Source organism: Nuphar pumila, chromosome 7, assembly GCF_984573655.1.
Source record: "Nuphar pumila chromosome 7, dmNupPumi1.hap1.1, whole genome shotgun sequence".
Classification (NCBI taxonomy): domain Eukaryota; kingdom Viridiplantae; phylum Streptophyta; class Magnoliopsida; order Nymphaeales; family Nymphaeaceae; genus Nuphar; species Nuphar pumila.
This window is the reverse complement of record NC_143255.1, coordinates 119,826,704-119,845,359: the sequence shown is the minus strand read 5'-3', so window position 1 is coordinate 119,845,359 and position 18,656 is coordinate 119,826,704. Positions and strand designations below refer to the sequence as shown.

Below are 18,656 nucleotides of genomic sequence, written 5' to 3'. Positions count from 1 at the left end.
ATTTTGGAAAGTTAAAAAGTCAACGGAACAACTATATACTACGTGGCATTCATCCAAAATGCAATTAAACGGCCAAGATCTTGGCATGAGCAAAAAGCTCATGTTCAGCATGACCTGATCTGCTTCCCCTCCATGCGAGGCAAAACATACTAAGATAATCATTAGATACCTGACTATATCCGATCCATTTACACACCAGGTGTCATGTCTACCAATACGGGTGGCAAAATCTGACCTGAACCCGCTTCTTAACCGGGTTAGAGTTTGGCTTAAATGGGTCCGTATCGTAAATGGGTCGACCCGCCTAACCCGTTTATTAAACGGGTCGTGTTCGTGTTAGGGGTATGCCAACCCGTTTGACCCATTTAATAAATGGGTCGTGTTCGTGTTAGGGGTATGCCAACCCGTTTGACCCATTTAATAAATGGGTTAAGCGGATGGGTCAACCCGTTTACACGAACCCGTCAACTTGCAACCCGTTTATATATATATTAACTTATCTAACCCTAACTCCTGTTTGAACAATAGTCCGAACCAAACCAAATCATAAACAAAAATATCTATGTTATTGGGTCGACCCATTTAATAAACGGGTCACCGTGTCGTGTAAACGTGTCGTGTCGACCCGACCTGTTTATTAAACGGGTTAACCGTGTCGTGTCGGGTTACCCATTTAATAAATGGGTTGTGTTCGTGTTTGCCACATCCGACCCGTTTAATAAACGGGTCGTGTTTGTGTTGAGGTATTCTGACCCGCCAACCCGACCCTATTGCCACCCCTATCTACCAACATATGTCTCTCTAACAAATCCTTTTCACTCATGGTGGTTGATGCTCTTTTTGGTATTTACATGGAGAAACCACTTCCATGATCAGGGACCTAGCAGCCTTGGCTCTGTCTGTTGTGCTTACGGCTGCTGTTCTGGTAACATAAAACTCTGTCAAGCTTATCACTTTCCCCTAAAGAGTCGTCACACTTGGGCCTAATCTAATCTAGGGGTGATGCCCATGAAATTTGAACCTAACCCACCTGACTATCAGCTGAGGTCACATCCCAATACGCCAAACCCCTTTGGAGCTGGTGTGGCTGATGCTTACTGCTGAACTACCAATTGGGATTCAATTTGCCGACACGACAACCAAAATATTTAGAAAATAAAGCTGGCAGGGTGGCAAAACCTGACACGACCCGCCAACCCGCCTCTTAGGCGGGTTCGGGTTGGGCTTAAGCCAATCCGTTTAATAAACGGGTCAACCCGCGTAACCCGTTTATTAAACAGGTCGGGTTCGGGTTGGGGGTATGCCAACCCGCCAACCCGGCTGACCCGTTTAATAAACGGGTTAGTCGGGTGGGTCAACCCGTCAACCCGACCCGCCAACCCGACCCGCCAACCTGACCCGCCAACCTGAGAACCCGTTTACCCGACCCAACCCATTTATTAAATGGGTTGGCGGGTCGTGTTGGGTTACCCGTTTATTAAACGGGTCGGGTTCGTGTTTGCCACAGCCGACCCGTTTAATAAACGGGTCGGGTTCGGGTTGAGGTATGCTGACCCGCCAACCCGTCGGGTCGACCCACCAACCCGCCAACCCGACACGATTGCCACCCCTAGCTGGCACTGACCTTATGCAGCTCTATATGCCCGAGTCCGGATCAGGTGCCATCACATGATACAATTTTTTGTGCTTTACGCACCTCATCACCCTCCATCTTGGGGATGGCGCCGGTCAGGTATGGGGCCCATGACCTGATGGAGGGCGATCAGATGCCCAAGGCACAAAAAAAATGTGTTATGTGATGACACCTGATCCGGACTCTATATACCGTATCATTTTTCTGAGTCAGGACACAAAAATTTTGCATTAAGCCCCTTATCACCCTCCATCAGGTCTTGGGTCCCACACCTGACAAGATGGAGGGTGATCAGGTGCCTAATGCAGAGATATTTGTGCAATCATTTTGCACCTGATTTTTTTATCATTTTTTTGAGCGATCTCTAATGATATCTTGTCTTAACAATGCGGCAAAATAATGATAGGATGTTTACCTACATGAATGTCCTTGACTTCAACGATTAAGACAATTTTAAACTTTTTTTTTTCTTTTATGATATGGGTCCTCGGTGAGAGGACCAGCTCACTTAGTAGACCCGATCTCCTGCAAGGTAATACCCTAGATTAAGACACGACTCACATCTGATTTTAACCTAAACAAATCATCTTTTTGACTTTCATTATTTTAATACTGAATTAATGAAAAATCATTAGGTGACAACCATCACCTTGATGGTTTCCAACAGCTGGCAGACTGTATGCCAAAAATGGTGGGTGATTATTAGGGTGTCAACGGGTCTGGTTTACCTGGACCAAACCCTATAAGATCCGGGTATGGTGACAAATAAGAAGACCCGGGTCCTAACCCTAAGGTCCGATTAATACATGGATCTGGGTATAGTTTGTGAAATTTTATACTAGACACGGGCTCAACCCAAATCCGATTAACACCCATAAATTTTCAATGTAAAAAATACTAAAATTATTATTTTATCGGGTCTGGTTCATGTAATTCTTATCAGGTCTGAGTATAGTTTCTCTTATAGTAAACCCAAATTTGGATCCAATACCATACCCGGAAATCTGGTTCAAGTAGTCTGGTTTCACTTGGATCTGAAGTAAACCCGACCTGCTGACACCCTTAATAATGATTATGTGTAGCGTCAAGCCAAAAGTGTGCAATCACATTGGACCTGATCCTTCCTCGATGCTCAATCATATTGTGAAAGCACTCTATGGTCTATGCTTGAGGTTCTCTTTTCATCCTTACCATCCAAAAAGCATAAAAAATCCAAATAAAAATGAGTGACGTGTCTGGCGCAAACACAAACATCTTTTTAGAGCTGCTGAATATGGTGGCCAATCATGCACCAAATCCAAAATATAATAATGTGGATCTGAATTTAAATGTGAAATTGAATTAAATCCAATATTGTGGGGTTAAATCTGGATCCAAAATATATGGGCTAACATTGGATCTGGTTAAAACAAACTCTTTATATGTAAAAAAAAGAAAGAAATTGAATCTGATTTTGACATGGATCTAAATTAGATCCAACCTAAAATGTTGGCCCTGATTTTTATTCGAATCTGAAAAATAGTCCAATTTAACAAACCCAAATCCATATTCAGATCTTATTGAAAGTCCCCTCTTGCTTTCAAAGAAAAAAAAACAAGAGAATGAAAAGTCCATATGCGTATAAGTAGTGCAAGTCTCACAAGCCTTTATGCCAATGAGGTTAGGGATGTCAATAGGTTGGATTTGGTTTTGGTCCAACCTAATTGAATCTTTGCCTAATCGGATTTGGTTATATCGAAATTTGGAATTGGATGGGAAAAAGTGATTGAATCTGGATTCAATTACCTAATCGAGTACATTTTTTATATAATCGGGTTGGACTATTTGCCAGATTTGGAGTTGGTTCAGATTTGAATCGGAGTTGGATGCAAAACTGCATACCAGATCTGAATTCAATTATTAATCAGATCGTACTTGTTTTAGTGAATCCAACTAGTTAAATTCAGATGTGGTTGAATTTCGGATCCAAATCTAATCCGTTGAAATCCTTGAGGCCATCTTAATCTACATTTTCTCAAGTTTTTCCAGCACTTTAGTGGGTCCGAACCTATGCAGAAACAGCACATACGTATTTGAATTCGTTACAATCACAAGGACACAATGTTAGTATCTGTGAGTATTGGCATGTATCGGCCGATACTTTTCGTATCAGCAGAAAATCGGTATGATACCAGCCTGAATCATCTATTTTTTAATAAATATAAAAAATACTTAAAAATAATGTTTAATGTTATTTTAATGGTTTTAACACGTGCCATTGACAAGAAATATTTTTTTTTAATTGTTTTTTAGCCAATTCAATATGATTCACTTGAGAATCGGTATCGGTCGGATTCACCTGCATCGTTGGCCAAATGATTCAGGGCCGATACAGATACTGACAACATTACAAGGACTCACTCACTAACACTCCCACCGGCACAACTTCAAAAGCTATGTCATAGGTAAGGGTGTCAACGGGCCTGGTGTACCCGGATCCGACCCAAACCAAACCCTATAGGGTCTAGGTATGGTGATAAATAAGAAGACCAGATTAAGACCCTGGTCTGGACCCGAAGGTCCGATTAATACAAGAATGGACCCAGTATAATTTGTGAAATTTTATACCAGACCCGAACCCAACCCAAGTTCCGATTAATACTCGTAAATTTTTAATGTAAAAAGTGTGGTTTTGCCAGGGTCCAAGTTTGGTTCATGTAGTTCTTATCAGGTCCAGGTATGATTTTCCTTATAGTGGATCCGATTAGACTCGAGTCTGGATCAAATACCATACCCAAAAATCTGATCCAAGTCTGGTTTGACCTAAGTCCTAACCAAACCCAACCCAACCCGTTGACACCCCTAGCTATAGGGACAAGCTATGCAGAGTATTGTGTTTAGGAGGCAACGTTGGACACGTAAAAACATTGTTTTATCATCTTAATAGTTTTAAAATACATTTTAAAAATATTGCAATGAAAATATTTTTTATATGTTGAAATATCAAAAATTAATTTATTAAAAAAACTGAAAATATCATAAATGGTACTCACTTTTGACACAATTCTTTGTTTTAGCTGCTATCAGAAATCAAACATGGCCAATTCCCTGCTCAAAATATGCTAAACATAGCCACTTGATTTTTTTTCTTAACCATTTTACCGTTTTGTTGCCTAAAAAATTAGAATACCATAATGAGTAAGTTGTCACCGGAAAAATCAAGTGTCATGTAAGTTGTAGCCTAAAGAGTTGGGCCCCTAAACTTTTCAAGTGACAAGAACAAATGTGTCAAATAAACAGTAAATTGACCATGTTGTTCCTTTTTTTTTTTTTTTTAACTGGGGTTAGGCAGACCCCTGTCAGATTAATTGTAAAAGAGATTTTTTTTTTTTTACAAGCTATACATCTTCCCCTCTTGGGGACCAATCCCCCCCTCCCTTTGCAAGTTTGGCCAAATAAAACAGAAATTATGTTTCCAAGCTATATATTCAGTTGGTCCTATTTTCTAGTTGCAGTCAGTAATGATATTTCCAATAAAAGTGATGACCATCTATGTAATTGCTCGAAAAACCTCACAAAAATATTTGTCCCTAAGTCCTATTTTTTCAAAAAAAAAAAAAAAATTACCAACGTAATCTCAAACTCGTGTCTTGTTTTGTATTGTACTAGTGTCTTTGTGAATAGCTCAAAAGCAGAAGTTATCATCATACTTAACCAATTTTTTGTTAACATTTTTTTTTAGAAGAAAAATTTTTGTTAACATTTAACTAACAAGGGCTATGCTAGTTTGGTAGGGGCAACTTGTGAACAGCATCAACTTGACAGGACTCCATGAGTTCAGAAAACCTACCAATGTGCATTCTCTCAGCGAAGCTAGGGTTATCAACGGGTCGGGTTTGTAACAGGTACGTGACTCGACCCAAACCTGAATTTTTGTGTATGAGCTAAAAAAATGTTTGACTCAAATCTAACCGGCGCATTATGCAAACCCGGTTTGGGTTATAATCTGTGTCCGGTTATCTATTCTGATCTGGGTTTTTTACTACCAGACCCAGGTGTTTTATATGCATTTTTAGTAAAAGCGAACTTCTGAAATTATACTGATCCGAGTTTAGGATTTCATTTTCTTGAGTTGATAAAACTCAAATAAGAATCAAACCCAACAATTTGTCATTTGGGCTGGTAGGTACACTTTGATGGGTTCGAATACCTGACCTGACAGCCCTACGTGAATTCGAAAGCTGGGTGCACTCTCAGGTGGAGAAAGGAGATTTGGGTTTTACACCAATCAACTCGATATAAGCAAGGCTATTTTTCTCTCATCAGAAAAAAAAGAGATTTTTTGAAAAGCAACATTTTTATGTTACCCAAACAATGGATTCACGATCACGGGCTCACACTTTAGACCATGATTTGAACGCTAGGATTGTCTGACGCTTGGAAATTTTTTTAGTCACTTGGAATTTAGAAACCAGTACTCGTTATTTTTTAATGACAAGTAATCCTCACCAAAACTAGAAAAATCCTGAGTGAAGCCTCACAAACGGCTCCAAAAAGGAAAGCAGATCAGGTCAAGGTCATGCTGAACATGAGCGTTTTTTCTCATGCCGACATCGTGGGGTCTGTTTGCATTTTGGATGAATGCCACGTGGTTTTGTTGACTTTTGAACTTTTTAAAATACAAATGGGATGGCCATGATGTCTGCACGAGAAAAAAACACTCATGTTCAGCATGACCTGATCTGCTTCCCTCAAAAGTCAACAAACCACATGGCATTCATCCAAAATGCAAACAGACATCACGATGTCAGCACGAGCAAAAACGCTCATGTTCAGACTTCCTCAAAAGGGTTTGAACTAGTGGGATGAGACCTAGGCTGCCAGGCAGGTAGTCTAGGTTCAAATTTCATGAACGACCCTCGCAAGTTGAAGTGTGACAACTTCATCGGGGCAAGAAGTAAGCTCACAGATGGTCAAGGCGTAAGTATGACAAACAAAACCAGCACGACTAGGTCTTTGATCTTGGGGGTGATCTCTTCATGTAAATATATATAAAAAAAAAGCTACTCACTTTGTATTGGGACATTGCATGTTCAAAACTCAATGCTATAGTTGTATAACTGGTAGGGGTTTGCTTATACCTAACTTTTCAAAAAAAAAAAATATATATATATATATATATATATATTAGACATGGTTGATTTATGAGGAATTCATGTTTTGATCATGTGTTTTTGATAAAACAATGATATTTAAAACCTAAAAAATTTTACAAAGATTTTGGATAGTTGGTTTTTTTAACTTTATAAAAACCACACCACCCATGTGTGCCAGAGTCAAACACTTCAAGAGCTGATCCTTATAAAATCAATTTCATATATGACATATGTACCATCAAAGTTTAAAAATAAAACACATATTTCATGTAACACGGATCCATTACTATATATATATATATATATAACCCAAACCACATCGTGAATACAATATTGCGTAATCATTGGAGCCAAGTTGACTGCAGAGTCACCAAACCCATTGGCACCCCCAATGACTGCAGACTTTTCTTGTTTGGGGGCGAGAGGGTTCCAAATCCTCAATTTCAACCAGTCACATGGTGTTTGTGGTTGTAAACGCTGGGTGAGATTGCTAGCAGCGTTTTATAGAACCCGCTGACTCTCAGCTTCCAATGGTACAAAGGTAAATTGACCGATGATAGGGATCGTAAGTACGGTAGACAGACCCAGCGCGGCTAGACCTACGATCCTGGAGTGCAAATATAAAAGAAAACCGCCCAACCGAACCGGGAGGAAGGGAAAGTGAGTTTAAAGGAAAGAGAAAAAGACAAGTTGCTTTAAATGATTAAATGATGAATGATAAGGTTGCACTTAACCTGTAGCGCCTCGTTCCACGATTCTTCTCCGAGTCTTCCTCCTCCATCTCCAACTTCAACAATTACAAATTGAGAAAGTGATGGAGAGGGGGGGAAGAAATTCACCATCCCCTTTTAGCAGAAACGTGAGCCTTCAGATGTGCAAGAGTTATTAGGAATTTAAACACAGGTATTCGTCTCTCTTTCTCTTTCTAGAATGAGCAAGGAAGTGGAAGGGCTAGAGGATGTATGTTGGGTTACGCAATTGACGACGTCATGAGTCTGTTTCACATGGGGAAAGGGAGAGCCTGAGATCTTTCTTCTTTTGCTTCTTCCTCTTGCTTTCTTTCTTACTAAAAAAGAGTTATTAGTTGGTTGACCAACGCCTATTTTGACCACTTGGCCGGCCGAAAATTGTTAGAGTTCATCGAAATCCAAATCGTTGAATTTAATGGGGAAGTTTCGGGGAAAGCGTTGGTGTGGGGGGAGGGAATTTGGGGAGTTTTGAATGTGTGTCTTGGATGGACTTCTTCATGTACGTTTTCTCTCTCTTGATTTTTTTGGGTGTTTAAAACTTTAAATCTGTTTACCACCGAACCCAAAGTCTTCTCTCGGAATTCGGTGATTTGGGGTTGATTGATCGTCTGATTTTGCTGAAGTTGGGAAAAGAGGTATTTTCTTTATCTTCTTTTGCTCTCCAGTGAGGTTTTGTTTTGGTGGATAGTTTTCAATAGTTGAAGATGGGAGCGTTTGATTTGCAAGTGTTCTTCTTGTTGCCATTCGTTATGTTTTCGTCGGCGTTGCTGATTTGGTCGTTATTTGGGCGACGAGAATACATTGCTCTTGTATTAGAATCTGTTTTCGGATTCTCTCCTTATTTTGCTCACTTTGGTGATTGCGTTTTTTATGTTCCGCTCTTGTTAAAAGGGCATGGTTACCATGCTTTGATTTTCTTAATGAAAGGTTTTGTTTATAGTTAGTGATAATTTTCTAAAGAACACATTCATAATTTGTCATCTTGGACATTTATTCGTTTGCCAAATAGTTTGATTCAGAGTTAAGTCTTTTGTTTTCGCACAAATGAGCATAGCGTCTTTATTGAGTTAAGATGGTTATATTTTCAGTTTTTAGGTTGCGACTTGGAAGACTTAAATATCTTCAACATAAATCTTTGTCGATTGAAGAAACCAACCCAGGGCGCATAGTCACTTTGTAATTGAAGTTTGGTTATGGGAAACAAATCATCAAGAGAGAGGGATTACAGGCATTCTTCATCATTTGGATCGTTTCCCCAACCTTCCTCATCATATGGATCGTATCCCCAGCCTTCTCAATGGAACCAGGCACCATCACCACGCACATATGAAGAACCACCCTCTGCTGCACACTATGTCCCTGAGGAACCAAGACATAAATTGCAAAGGAGATATTCACGGATTGCTGATAATTATACTTCCCTTGAACAGGTGTGGTTGTCTGTCTGCATGCATATGTCTAGAGATTTTTGCGTCATATTATGAAGGAGATGCTTTTGCTGCTTTTTAAATATAACTTGTTATACATACAAGGAAGATAGTGTCATAATTCTGTAATTTACTCAATTGAAGGAGTATATGTATTATTGGCTTCTTGTTAAACTAAATGCTGCTCAGTTGAGTTGTGTAAAACCTGAATGCAAGGTTGTCTAGGGTGTAGGACTGGTTTGACTGTTGAACTTATTCTGATGTAAGAAAGTGGGAAAAGGAATGCAGTTTAAGGTAACAATAACAATAGTATTAGAAGGGCATACTTTATGTTCTCTAGTTTTTCATATCTACATTTAGGGAAGATTAGAGAAATAGGTTAGAACCCATTTGGTGGAACTGCTTTCTTTCTTGTTTATAAACAGTTTGGTTGCTTGATGTGGTTAAAGCAGCATCCATGCAGAAAAGTGCTAGGCATATAGTAGTCAAAAGCACAGCCTTACATAGGCATTTGCAGCATTTTGAAAGATAATAACGTGAATGCCTGGTAGCTTCTTTTTTTCCCTCACTGTGGGGTTTTGATTGGGATTGGTGGTGTACAAAGTCCCCAACATGTTCTAACTTAAAAATAAGGGCATGACTTAATAATTTATTTAGGTGTACCTAGGAATATTGTAGAGCATGAGCTACATCTTTTTGTGGCATTACTGTAACGTCATAAAGTGTGCAAAGCAACTCTTACTGTAAAATCTGAATAATAAGATATCATGAAATCATAAAAAAGCCCGCATCATAAGTAAGAAAAGAATGGAAAAAAAAGAAAAAGAAAAATAGAAAAGTAGGAAAGAAAAAATGATGAATAAAAAATTAGTGGCATGAATAATGCTAGATAAATAATTGGAATAGTATTTTATGGCTCCATCCCGTCAGTCTATAGGATTTTGTGATCAACATTGTGCAGAATCTGCAGATGCACTGAATGAACTAATAAAGATGAAACTTACTGGAATTTGTAAAAGTTGGAAGTACAAGTTAGTAAGATGTATGTAATTGTAACATCATATATCAGAATAAACTAAAAAAGAACTAATAGTTAGGATCACAAGAAGTCCAATACTCCAATAGCGATCATATCCATAATGATGGACATTAGTATCCTCTTCTTCAACATGGTTCTAGTGTCAAAAAATGAAAAATCAACAGGCTGGACATGGTTAGGATCTTATGGAGAAAGATTGCAGATGTTATTATCTTTCAGTGGTACAACATGTTCTACCTTAATGTACAATTCTATTGGTTTTTCTAGTTTTAAGTGTTGTACCACTGCACACCATATAATACCCATACGACTTTTATAACAACGAACATAAATGTGACAATATTATATATGAAGTATATTACTTGTTGTATGTGCATGTGTGTTCATGATGTGCATGTACAACCATGGTTCCAAGTGTGACCTAATTAAATCTGAAGTGTTACTTGTGTGTGGGTGCATACACATGCAAGTATGTGTACATACAGACTGGATATTTTCTCCCAGATGATATCTAGCATATGACAAATGTACTAATTGCATATTTTAAATGCTGAGAGAACAGAATATTATTCCTGTCAATATTCATAAATTTGCAATTTTTAATGTAATAAAATAAATAAAAACTTGATTATAGTTCAATTTCTTGCATGGTTTGTTGGATCAGTGTATCTCTTAATGTCAACAATTATTTTATGAGATCTAGAAGTCTTGACTCTACAAAAAGAAAAGGAATAGAAGTCTTTGACTACATACTATTAATTAAAACATTTGATATATGATGGATGCTTGAAAAAGATTTTTTCCTAGATTAAGATGCTGACGTAGCAGTATCCAGGGCATGCTGAGGAAGAACTGTCGTAGCAGTATCCAGGACATGCTGAGGAAGAACTGTTCCCTTGTTAATGTTTATGAAACCTGAAACTTTTCCTACAAAAAGACCTATATTCATTTCTTATTATTCTATTTGGGATAATGAAAGTGTCTTGATTAAACTGACATTAATAAAATATTTGGGCTAGATGTGGGTCTATACTATTACTGATTTCATTTTCTCTTCTTGACATGATACATTAGATAATGTGTCAGATTTTCCTGTCAATTTTGATGAATTGGTTCAGTTGTAATAGCTTTTTTATTGTCAGTTCTGGTTTTAGAAGTAATTTACTGGGGGGCTTTCAAATCATAGTAATATATAGGTGGTTTATTATGTGCTTTTCGTGAAGACACTAGAGATATAAAAAGAACTTATTGTTGCACACTGGAAAATTCTTTATCTTAAAATCCATAACTACATCAATTTCATATTGCAGGTGACCGAGGCTCTTGCACAAGCTGGGCTTGAATCTTCCAACCTAATTGTGGGTATTGACTTCACAAAAAGCAATGAATGGACAGGTTTTTCTCCTCTTTTGGATATCATTTCTTTTATGACCATCAGAATTATGGAGCTAAAAAATTTGTGTGGCTAATAATGTCCATCAATGCAGGTGCTAGATCATTCAATCGACGTAGCTTGCATCACATTGGAGATACTCCAAATCCATATGAACAAGCTATTTCTATTATTGGGAGAAGCTTGTCTGCCTTTGACGAGGATAATTTGATACCATGCTTTGGGTTTGGAGATGGTTGGTTTCTTTCTGTCCAGTTTAACTGGATATAAAGCATCAATTTTGAACATTTATTTAAATATCTATGCTCATAATTCTGGCTTTCTTTGACAGCATCAACACATGATCAAGATGTCTTCAGCTTCTATGCTGATGAGAGGCCTTGTAATGGGTTTGAAGAAGTGCTATCACGGTACAGAGAAGTTGTTCCACAACTTCGACTATCTGGTTGGTGCATCCATTTGACTTGTTGCTTCTGGATAGTTTCAACTGCTGTTGTTCTGTTCTTTTTCTTCATCATCACATGACTATTAGTTAGTGCAGCCACTGAGCTTATTTACTCGAAACAATTTGCAGGGCCAACATCTTTTGCTCCAATTATTGAATCAGCTATCACGGTAGTGGAACAAAGTGGAGGACAATACCATGTTCTGTTGATAATTGCTGATGGACAGGTAGGTTACCTCCAACCAGACTTGGTTTTAGGCTTTCTTCCTTGACTACCAACTCAAATTTGTTCAAGGTTTCTAAATCTATAACTAATTTGCTGTAATCATCAGACATGAAAACATGTGTTTCTAGACTGGAAATTTCATGTTAAGTGATCAATAAAGTTTACGGGGAAACAGGTGAAAAGGATCTCCTTAATGAAGCAATGGAAGTAAATCATGGGTATCACCAGATGCCGATGATATGACTTCTGCTTATAGTAATTTGAAAGACAAATATTGATTGTAATCCCATGATTTTTTCACATGTTTGCAGGTTTGTGTTGAAAGATTGAAGCAACTTGTGAATATTGCCAATCAATTCTTCAGGTTGTTTTGGTGTTTATAACATCAAATTGAATAATCTGTAGGTTAAATATTGAAAGATAAAATGATAAAGTGCTACAAAATATGCCAAACTGAATGTACAAAAACCTCTTATAGGGTGTATCTGCACATAAATGGCTTAGCGTAAACTGAATTCATGTAAGGAAAGAATTCTGTGGGTGTTAAGGGTTCCATTTTTGTGTGATGTGTCAAATGGACTGTCTCATTAAAATTCCTTTAAAGCAGTTGTTCTGTAAAGGCATACTAGATAGGAAGACTCCTTACCCATGTAGATGTAGCAAGAGTTTCCTTCATCGCGCTCTAGTTCTGCCTCTTTCATTGAACAAGATTGTCTTCTTTTGAAGAACTTGTTTTACGTGGTTGGTTTGTCAAATATACCCTTGATGTTATTGATGGAAAGCAAATCCTTTTTCTTTGAATGAGAAACATTTAGTTTAATGATAAAAGGGATTTGGTCATCATGCAGGTAACAAGAAGTGTTGATACGGAGCATGGCCACTTAAGCTCACAGGAACAGAACACAATTGATTCTATTGTAAAAGCAAGGTAAATTCAGGTAGTTTTCTGCTGGTGATTACACCTTTTGATTTGTTCTGTTTCTTGATGGTTGCGTTACTGCAGTGACTATCCACTGTCAATAGTCTTGGTTGGAGTTGGTGATGGTCCTTGGGACATGATGCACCAATTTGATGATAATATTCCTTCTCGAGGGTTTGACAATTTTCAGGTAAGAAACTTGAAGCCCCCATATTTGCACTTAAGGAACTTTACACATTTGGAACAAAAATTGCCCTTGGTAGATAGCCTTTCCTCTGATTACATGCCCAGGTACATGGAAAAGCATGCCCCCCCCCGCCCACACACACACACACACACAAATACCTACACACAGCACAGTCACATAGAAAAGCAGAAACACACAATCTATACTGACCACTGGATATTTTTTCCCTTTCAAGTTTGTGAATTTTACGGAGATAATGTCGAGGAATGTCCCATCATCAAGAAAAGAGACAGAATTTGCATTGGCAGCATTGATGGAAATACCATCACAGTACAAAGCAACGATTGATCTCAAGATTTTAGGGTAATTTCATCTTTCATTTGACACCTTCTACCATCCTCCACCCATTATACTTATATATATATAGTCTTGAACATTATTATACTTCTGATATGGTTCCTTCTTATGCTTAAGCAGTCGTCGAAGAGGGAAAGCTCAGGACAGAGTTCCTCTACCACCACCTTTGGGAAACTATGGTGCACATTCATATGCATCAAAGAATTCCCAATCGAGTAGTTTCCAGCATAGCCCCCCTCCTCATTATGGACAATTTCCTCCAGGATACGGATATGACACCAGTTCACCTTATCCACACGCCGCAAGTGTGAGTACAGCCTTCCCTGCAAGTTCTTCATATGATAATCAGGTATCACAAGCTTGGTTTATCACATTTTAATTAGTATATATATTTCCCTTTTCTATTTTTGAAATTTAATATTGATTGTGTTCTTTCTGTGTTCAAGACAGTGTATTGCTTTTATTCTTTATTATCTTATTCTGTTCAATTGGTATTTGCTTCTTTCTGTTTTTCCGTTTTTGGACTTAGTCAGTGATGGCATAGTCTAACATATATTCAATTGATATTTTGCTGATAATTGGTCTTTGTTGAAAGAGATGCATACCTTTTGATTAGCTGTAGCAATAGCTTGTGCCTAGAAACAATGTTTTGAAAGCTTACCATATATATATATATATATATATATATATATATATATATATATATATATATATATATATATATATATATATATAGAGAGAGAGAGAGAGAGAGAGAGAGAGAGAGAGAGAGAGAGAGAGAGAAATGTGGTGCACAGGAATTGTACACTCACAGTCCTTTATGGGCGGAGCTTCCTGATGTTGATGTCTTGAATGGATTAAACAATTAAAGAGGAAGTTATGAAAAATGAATGCCTGTAGTGCTGCTTCTAATCATTATTCATTAAAAACCAAGGCATGAAGCCAATGTTAATGAGTGAAGAAATCATAACATCCGCAGGTACTAATGTATTATTATCAGCAGGTGTGTTATTATGAAGAGGAATGACTACCATTGATTAGATAGTAGTCATGGTCAGTTGAAAAACTTGTTTCACATAACTTGTTAATAAAACTGCCACCAGATGCCAGTGTGCTCTCTTATTAGTCTGGGTTTGTCATTCGTACAATCTGTACCCAGTTTTGTAGATGGCAGTCATGTGAAGTAATCCCTAGGTTCACTTAGCAATGTACTTTTAGCAGCTGCAGAAGTGCCTAAGGAGATAAATCTTGTCAACTGAGTCAAACTTCAGAGGATGATATCCACGTCAAGAAACCAATTTCACCATCAATTCTTATAGAGGAGGGCAGTTTTCTGGTCACAAAACTAATTAAAATCAAAATCTTGGGTATGAAAGTCTGAGATCAGTAGTTTGTGACAGTGTGAGACCCATAGAGACCAAACACCACTGCCCTCCGCATTGGAGAACCCCGTAGACTCTGGTATAAACCTGAACCAATAGTTTGAATTTAACACCAGTTTGAACCCACTAAACACAGATATTGTCACGATGAGGATAAACCTACACATTGAAGTACAGCTAAATCTTTGAAGCCCATGATACCAACAGCACAGTTTGGTTCTGTGCAGGTAATCTTGATCGTTGGTGCAATAAGGTCAAGTGTTACTCCCAAAAATGAAATCAATCACTAGTACATTAAGCTGCAGACACATGGAAGGAAGATGAACAGTTTCCTAGCGCTGTGCACCAGATTTAGAACATGTGGAGATACACTTCATCAGCTACTTAGCAAGCAGCATAACCGTTTGTAACACTGTTGCAACTGTAGTATTGAGAAAATCAAATGGTTGTAGACGCTGCATGCAATAAAGGTGTGAGTTTAGGACAGTGAAATGCCTTCACTAAGCAGTCATGAACAAATCATGTGATTAGCATACGTTGCAACCAAAAACTAATTACAGGCAGGTCTCTCAGTTAAGGATTGTTACTCGTCAGTTTCAAAGGTTCTAATAACCAGGTAACTAATTAAACAACCAGTTTCATGACAATCCATTTTTTTCATACAAGGGTTCACATGGAAATGATCTAGCTTAAAACTAATCCGAAACTTAGAAGTGCACCCAACTTAGGGAGATCTTGAGGATCTTAGAATTGTTGGCCTGAGATCCTCTATTTAAAAACCAAGAATCTGGTTTGGGTCTCACTCCAGACCAGATACTTGGATCTGAAATCAGAGGCAATCAGATGCCCAACTTAGGGTATTGTATAAGGAAGAATATTGTTTTTTTATTCATACATTCATTTGTTTCATGTGCTGATCCTTTAAAGTATAGGTCTTAATACAAAAATTCTGAGTGAGATAAAGGTGAAGAACATCATGTTAATATAAAAATATTAGTTAATCAATGTGTTCACTGTCACGAAATGGCACGGAATCTGAGATACAAGAAATACCAAAGAATAGCAACAATTTTATCAAACATAAATGAAATCCAAATGCACTCTCATAATGCATTTGGCTAGATACAATAAACCGTACATAGTCATGAGAAAAAAAGGCACATTAAATATTTTATTAATGAAAAATATTCACACATATATAATTCAACCTTACTACAACACTCACGCACACACTATATGCATCCATCCTCTCTCACCTATACAACAAAAGGATTTGCAATATATAGAGGAGGATACAACGACTAGGTTACAAACCCCAATGGCTAGTTGGTCATTCAAAAATGACCAAAAAAACCAAAAACCAAAAAATAAAATATTTAGTCATTTTAATAATAATAATAATAAAAAACCCTAATCTAACCTAAAGTATTCCATAAGTATACTTACTATTCTGATAGGTATATCTAGAGTATACCTATCTTAAAATACATAAAAGGCATACCTAAAGTATACCATGAATACAACTCAAATTAAATGTACAAGAATACATATCAAAAGGAAAAAAAAAAACTAAAGTACACTTAAATGCACTTTTGGTATATACAAGACAAATACAACATAGAAAAATGTTACATATATCTTAACATTCACACAATTTCAAAAGTGTACAGCTATGTTACATGGATACAAACATAGGTAAGGGGCATGACACCATGACGCGATACACACACACACACATGTGCGTCGTGCACATAGTTGCACATGCACACAAAATGTCTCATAATCTACTAAAGCCATAATGCATGAATCTCAAGGGTCAAATTCTTGAATAACACTAAGGGTCCATTATGCAATAAATCCAGATCGAGAATTGAAATGTGCATTACTGATGATACAAACATTTGATTCATGCAATGTTGCTATTGATTTAATCTAAATCTTGCAAAAATCATTTCTGGTGTCTCAACATTGAGATTCTGAAATGGCGAACATTTAATTTACCTTTTCTTCTACTGTATGCACTGCTGCTTATTGACTATTTTCTATGAATCAATTCAATTGAACTCTAGGAAGTTTCACCAAGCTAATGTAAAATGTCATGTCACAGATTTGCCCCATTTGCCTTACAAATCCAAAAGATTGCGCTTTTGGTTGTGGACATCAGGTGAATCTCAAGTCCTCAAACTTTATCCTTCTTTATTGTGTGAGTGGATTGATGACTCGGTACTTTTTCTTGCAGACATGCTATGAATGTGGTCAGGACCTTCAAGCTTGCCCAATTTGTCGGAAAACAATCGAAACCAGAATTAAGCTTTATTAGAAGGGGTGAAGCTTTTTGCTACTGATGGGAGGTGTGGAAGTTTTAGTCTTGGTCTGCAACAAGATAAATATTTGTTCTTTGGCACAAGATATCCTGTGATTCTATTCAATTTGCAAAGTCTTCGATTCCGAAGCAGCAGCCAACAACATTCTATTCAAATGGATTCCGAGGTGTAGTGTGCCTTATCTTCTCTAGGGTAGATGATTGCTATCTTTTTGCAAGCTGAAACAAGATGAAGGATGCTTGAAATTCATAAGCATAGTTGTGGGATCCATGATATAATGGGAAGTTCTAAGAGACATGTTGATCTCTACAAAATCTGTTTATATCTTAAATTTCTTGTCACAAGCAGGTTATTTCCTCTGTACATGTTTTTTTGTGTTTAAACCTTTGCTGTCCCTTCCACGCCGGATTTTTTTCAGATTTTCGTAACGTTCTTTGGGTTCATGTGTTGGTTTATTTTCATTGTTTGCCTTGTTTGATGAGAGCAAGCTTCCTTGTTCAACACGCTGATTTATGTCTCTTTGGTCCATATAACCACAAATGTCATTCTTGGCAATGTCTCGGCAGTTTTTTTTTCTTTGGAGTTTTTGTTTTCAAAAGTGATTGTTTTGGAAAAATCTTTTGAAGAGTGTTAGATTTTTTAAAACATCCAAAATCGTAAAGAAAAAAAAATAGCAGTAAAAAAAAACACTATGAAAAGTTTTTAAAAATAAAAGAAACAAGAATCAGGAATGGTGTGGGGAGGCGTGAAACCCATTTTTGAAGGGGAGGAATGGTGTGAGATGTGGCAGTGGGCCATTGGGCCAAGTACCTTTGCAAACTACTCGGCCTATAACTGAATCTGCTCCCAATTGATGAGAGCATGCAGGGACCTAGTTATGCTGGCTCTGCCAGTTGTACTTACAGTCGTTATCATGGCGGCGTAAAACTCTGTGGGCTTACCCCTTGCCCCTAGGGAGTCCCCACGCGTCGGCTTGAGCAAGGAGTGATGCCCATGGTATTTGAACCTAGACCACCTGCCTAGCTGCCTAGGCCCCATCTCACTATGTCAAGCCCCTTTGGGGCAGAATTAGATGGGAGTTGCTCTTCAGAATGTTGAGTTTTCGATAGTAAGGATTGTCATTATGAGACTATCATATAGTTCCATAAGTGGTGTCTTGAATTAAACTTGAGGCCTATTTCCTTGTTTTCCATAGTTTAAAAACTTCATTCTGTTGGAGAGATCTTGAAGAATTGTTTCACAATATTTTCCTTCATATTTTCATGGAATTTCCTTGTAGCCCAGTTAGTTGATGGAATAGGTGGCACAAGTATTGATGGGAAAGCACCCTCTGGCCTACAAGGTGGCACATTCAGGATAAAGCACCAACGGGGCTCCTCTTGTCTGGTAGGAGCAACTAGAGTACGTCACCTTGTGTTGGGACGTTGCAGGCTCAAAACC

The 18,656-nt window shown here is 37.8% G+C and overlaps 1 protein-coding gene across 3 annotated transcripts; it reads left to right on the top strand.

Moving 5' to 3' along the window:
• The first annotated feature begins 7,524 nt into the window (after positions 1–7,524).
• Positions 7,525–17,657, top strand: LOC149833200 (E3 ubiquitin-protein ligase RGLG2-like). 3 transcript variants are annotated; one of them, XM_090014975.1, is made up of 12 exons: positions 7,525–7,671; positions 8,606–8,947; positions 11,294–11,378; positions 11,471–11,611; positions 11,708–11,821; positions 11,951–12,048; positions 12,896–12,975; positions 13,051–13,156; positions 13,389–13,516; positions 13,631–13,859; positions 17,000–17,056; positions 17,132–17,657. In XM_090014975.1, the coding sequence occupies exons 2-12, from the start codon at positions 8,711–8,713 to the stop codon at positions 17,210–17,212; spliced, it is 1,356 nt and encodes a 451-aa protein (XP_089871101.1). In that variant the 5' UTR covers positions 7,525–7,671; positions 8,606–8,710; the 3' UTR covers positions 17,213–17,657. The 3 variants fall into 3 exon arrangements, with proteins under 3 accessions (XP_089871101.1, XP_089871103.1, XP_089871102.1); XM_090014977.1 differs by lacking the exon at positions 7,525–7,671 and adding an exon at positions 7,998–8,016; XM_090014976.1 differs by lacking the exon at positions 7,525–7,671 and adding an exon at positions 8,002–8,152.
• The last annotated feature ends 999 nt before the right edge of the window (positions 17,658–18,656 follow it).

Coding starts and splice junctions, on each gene's coding strand:
- LOC149833200 (XM_090014975.1), top strand. CDS start 8,711: ATGGGAAACAAATCATCAAGAGAGAGGGATTACAGGCATTCTTCATCA. Junction 13,517..13,630: donor ATTGATCTCAAGATTTTAGG/GTAATTTCATCT, acceptor ATGCTTAAGCAG/TCGTCGAAGAGGGAAAGCTC. Junction 13,860..16,999: donor GTTCTTCATATGATAATCAG/GTATCACAAGCT, acceptor GTCATGTCACAG/ATTTGCCCCATTTGCCTTAC.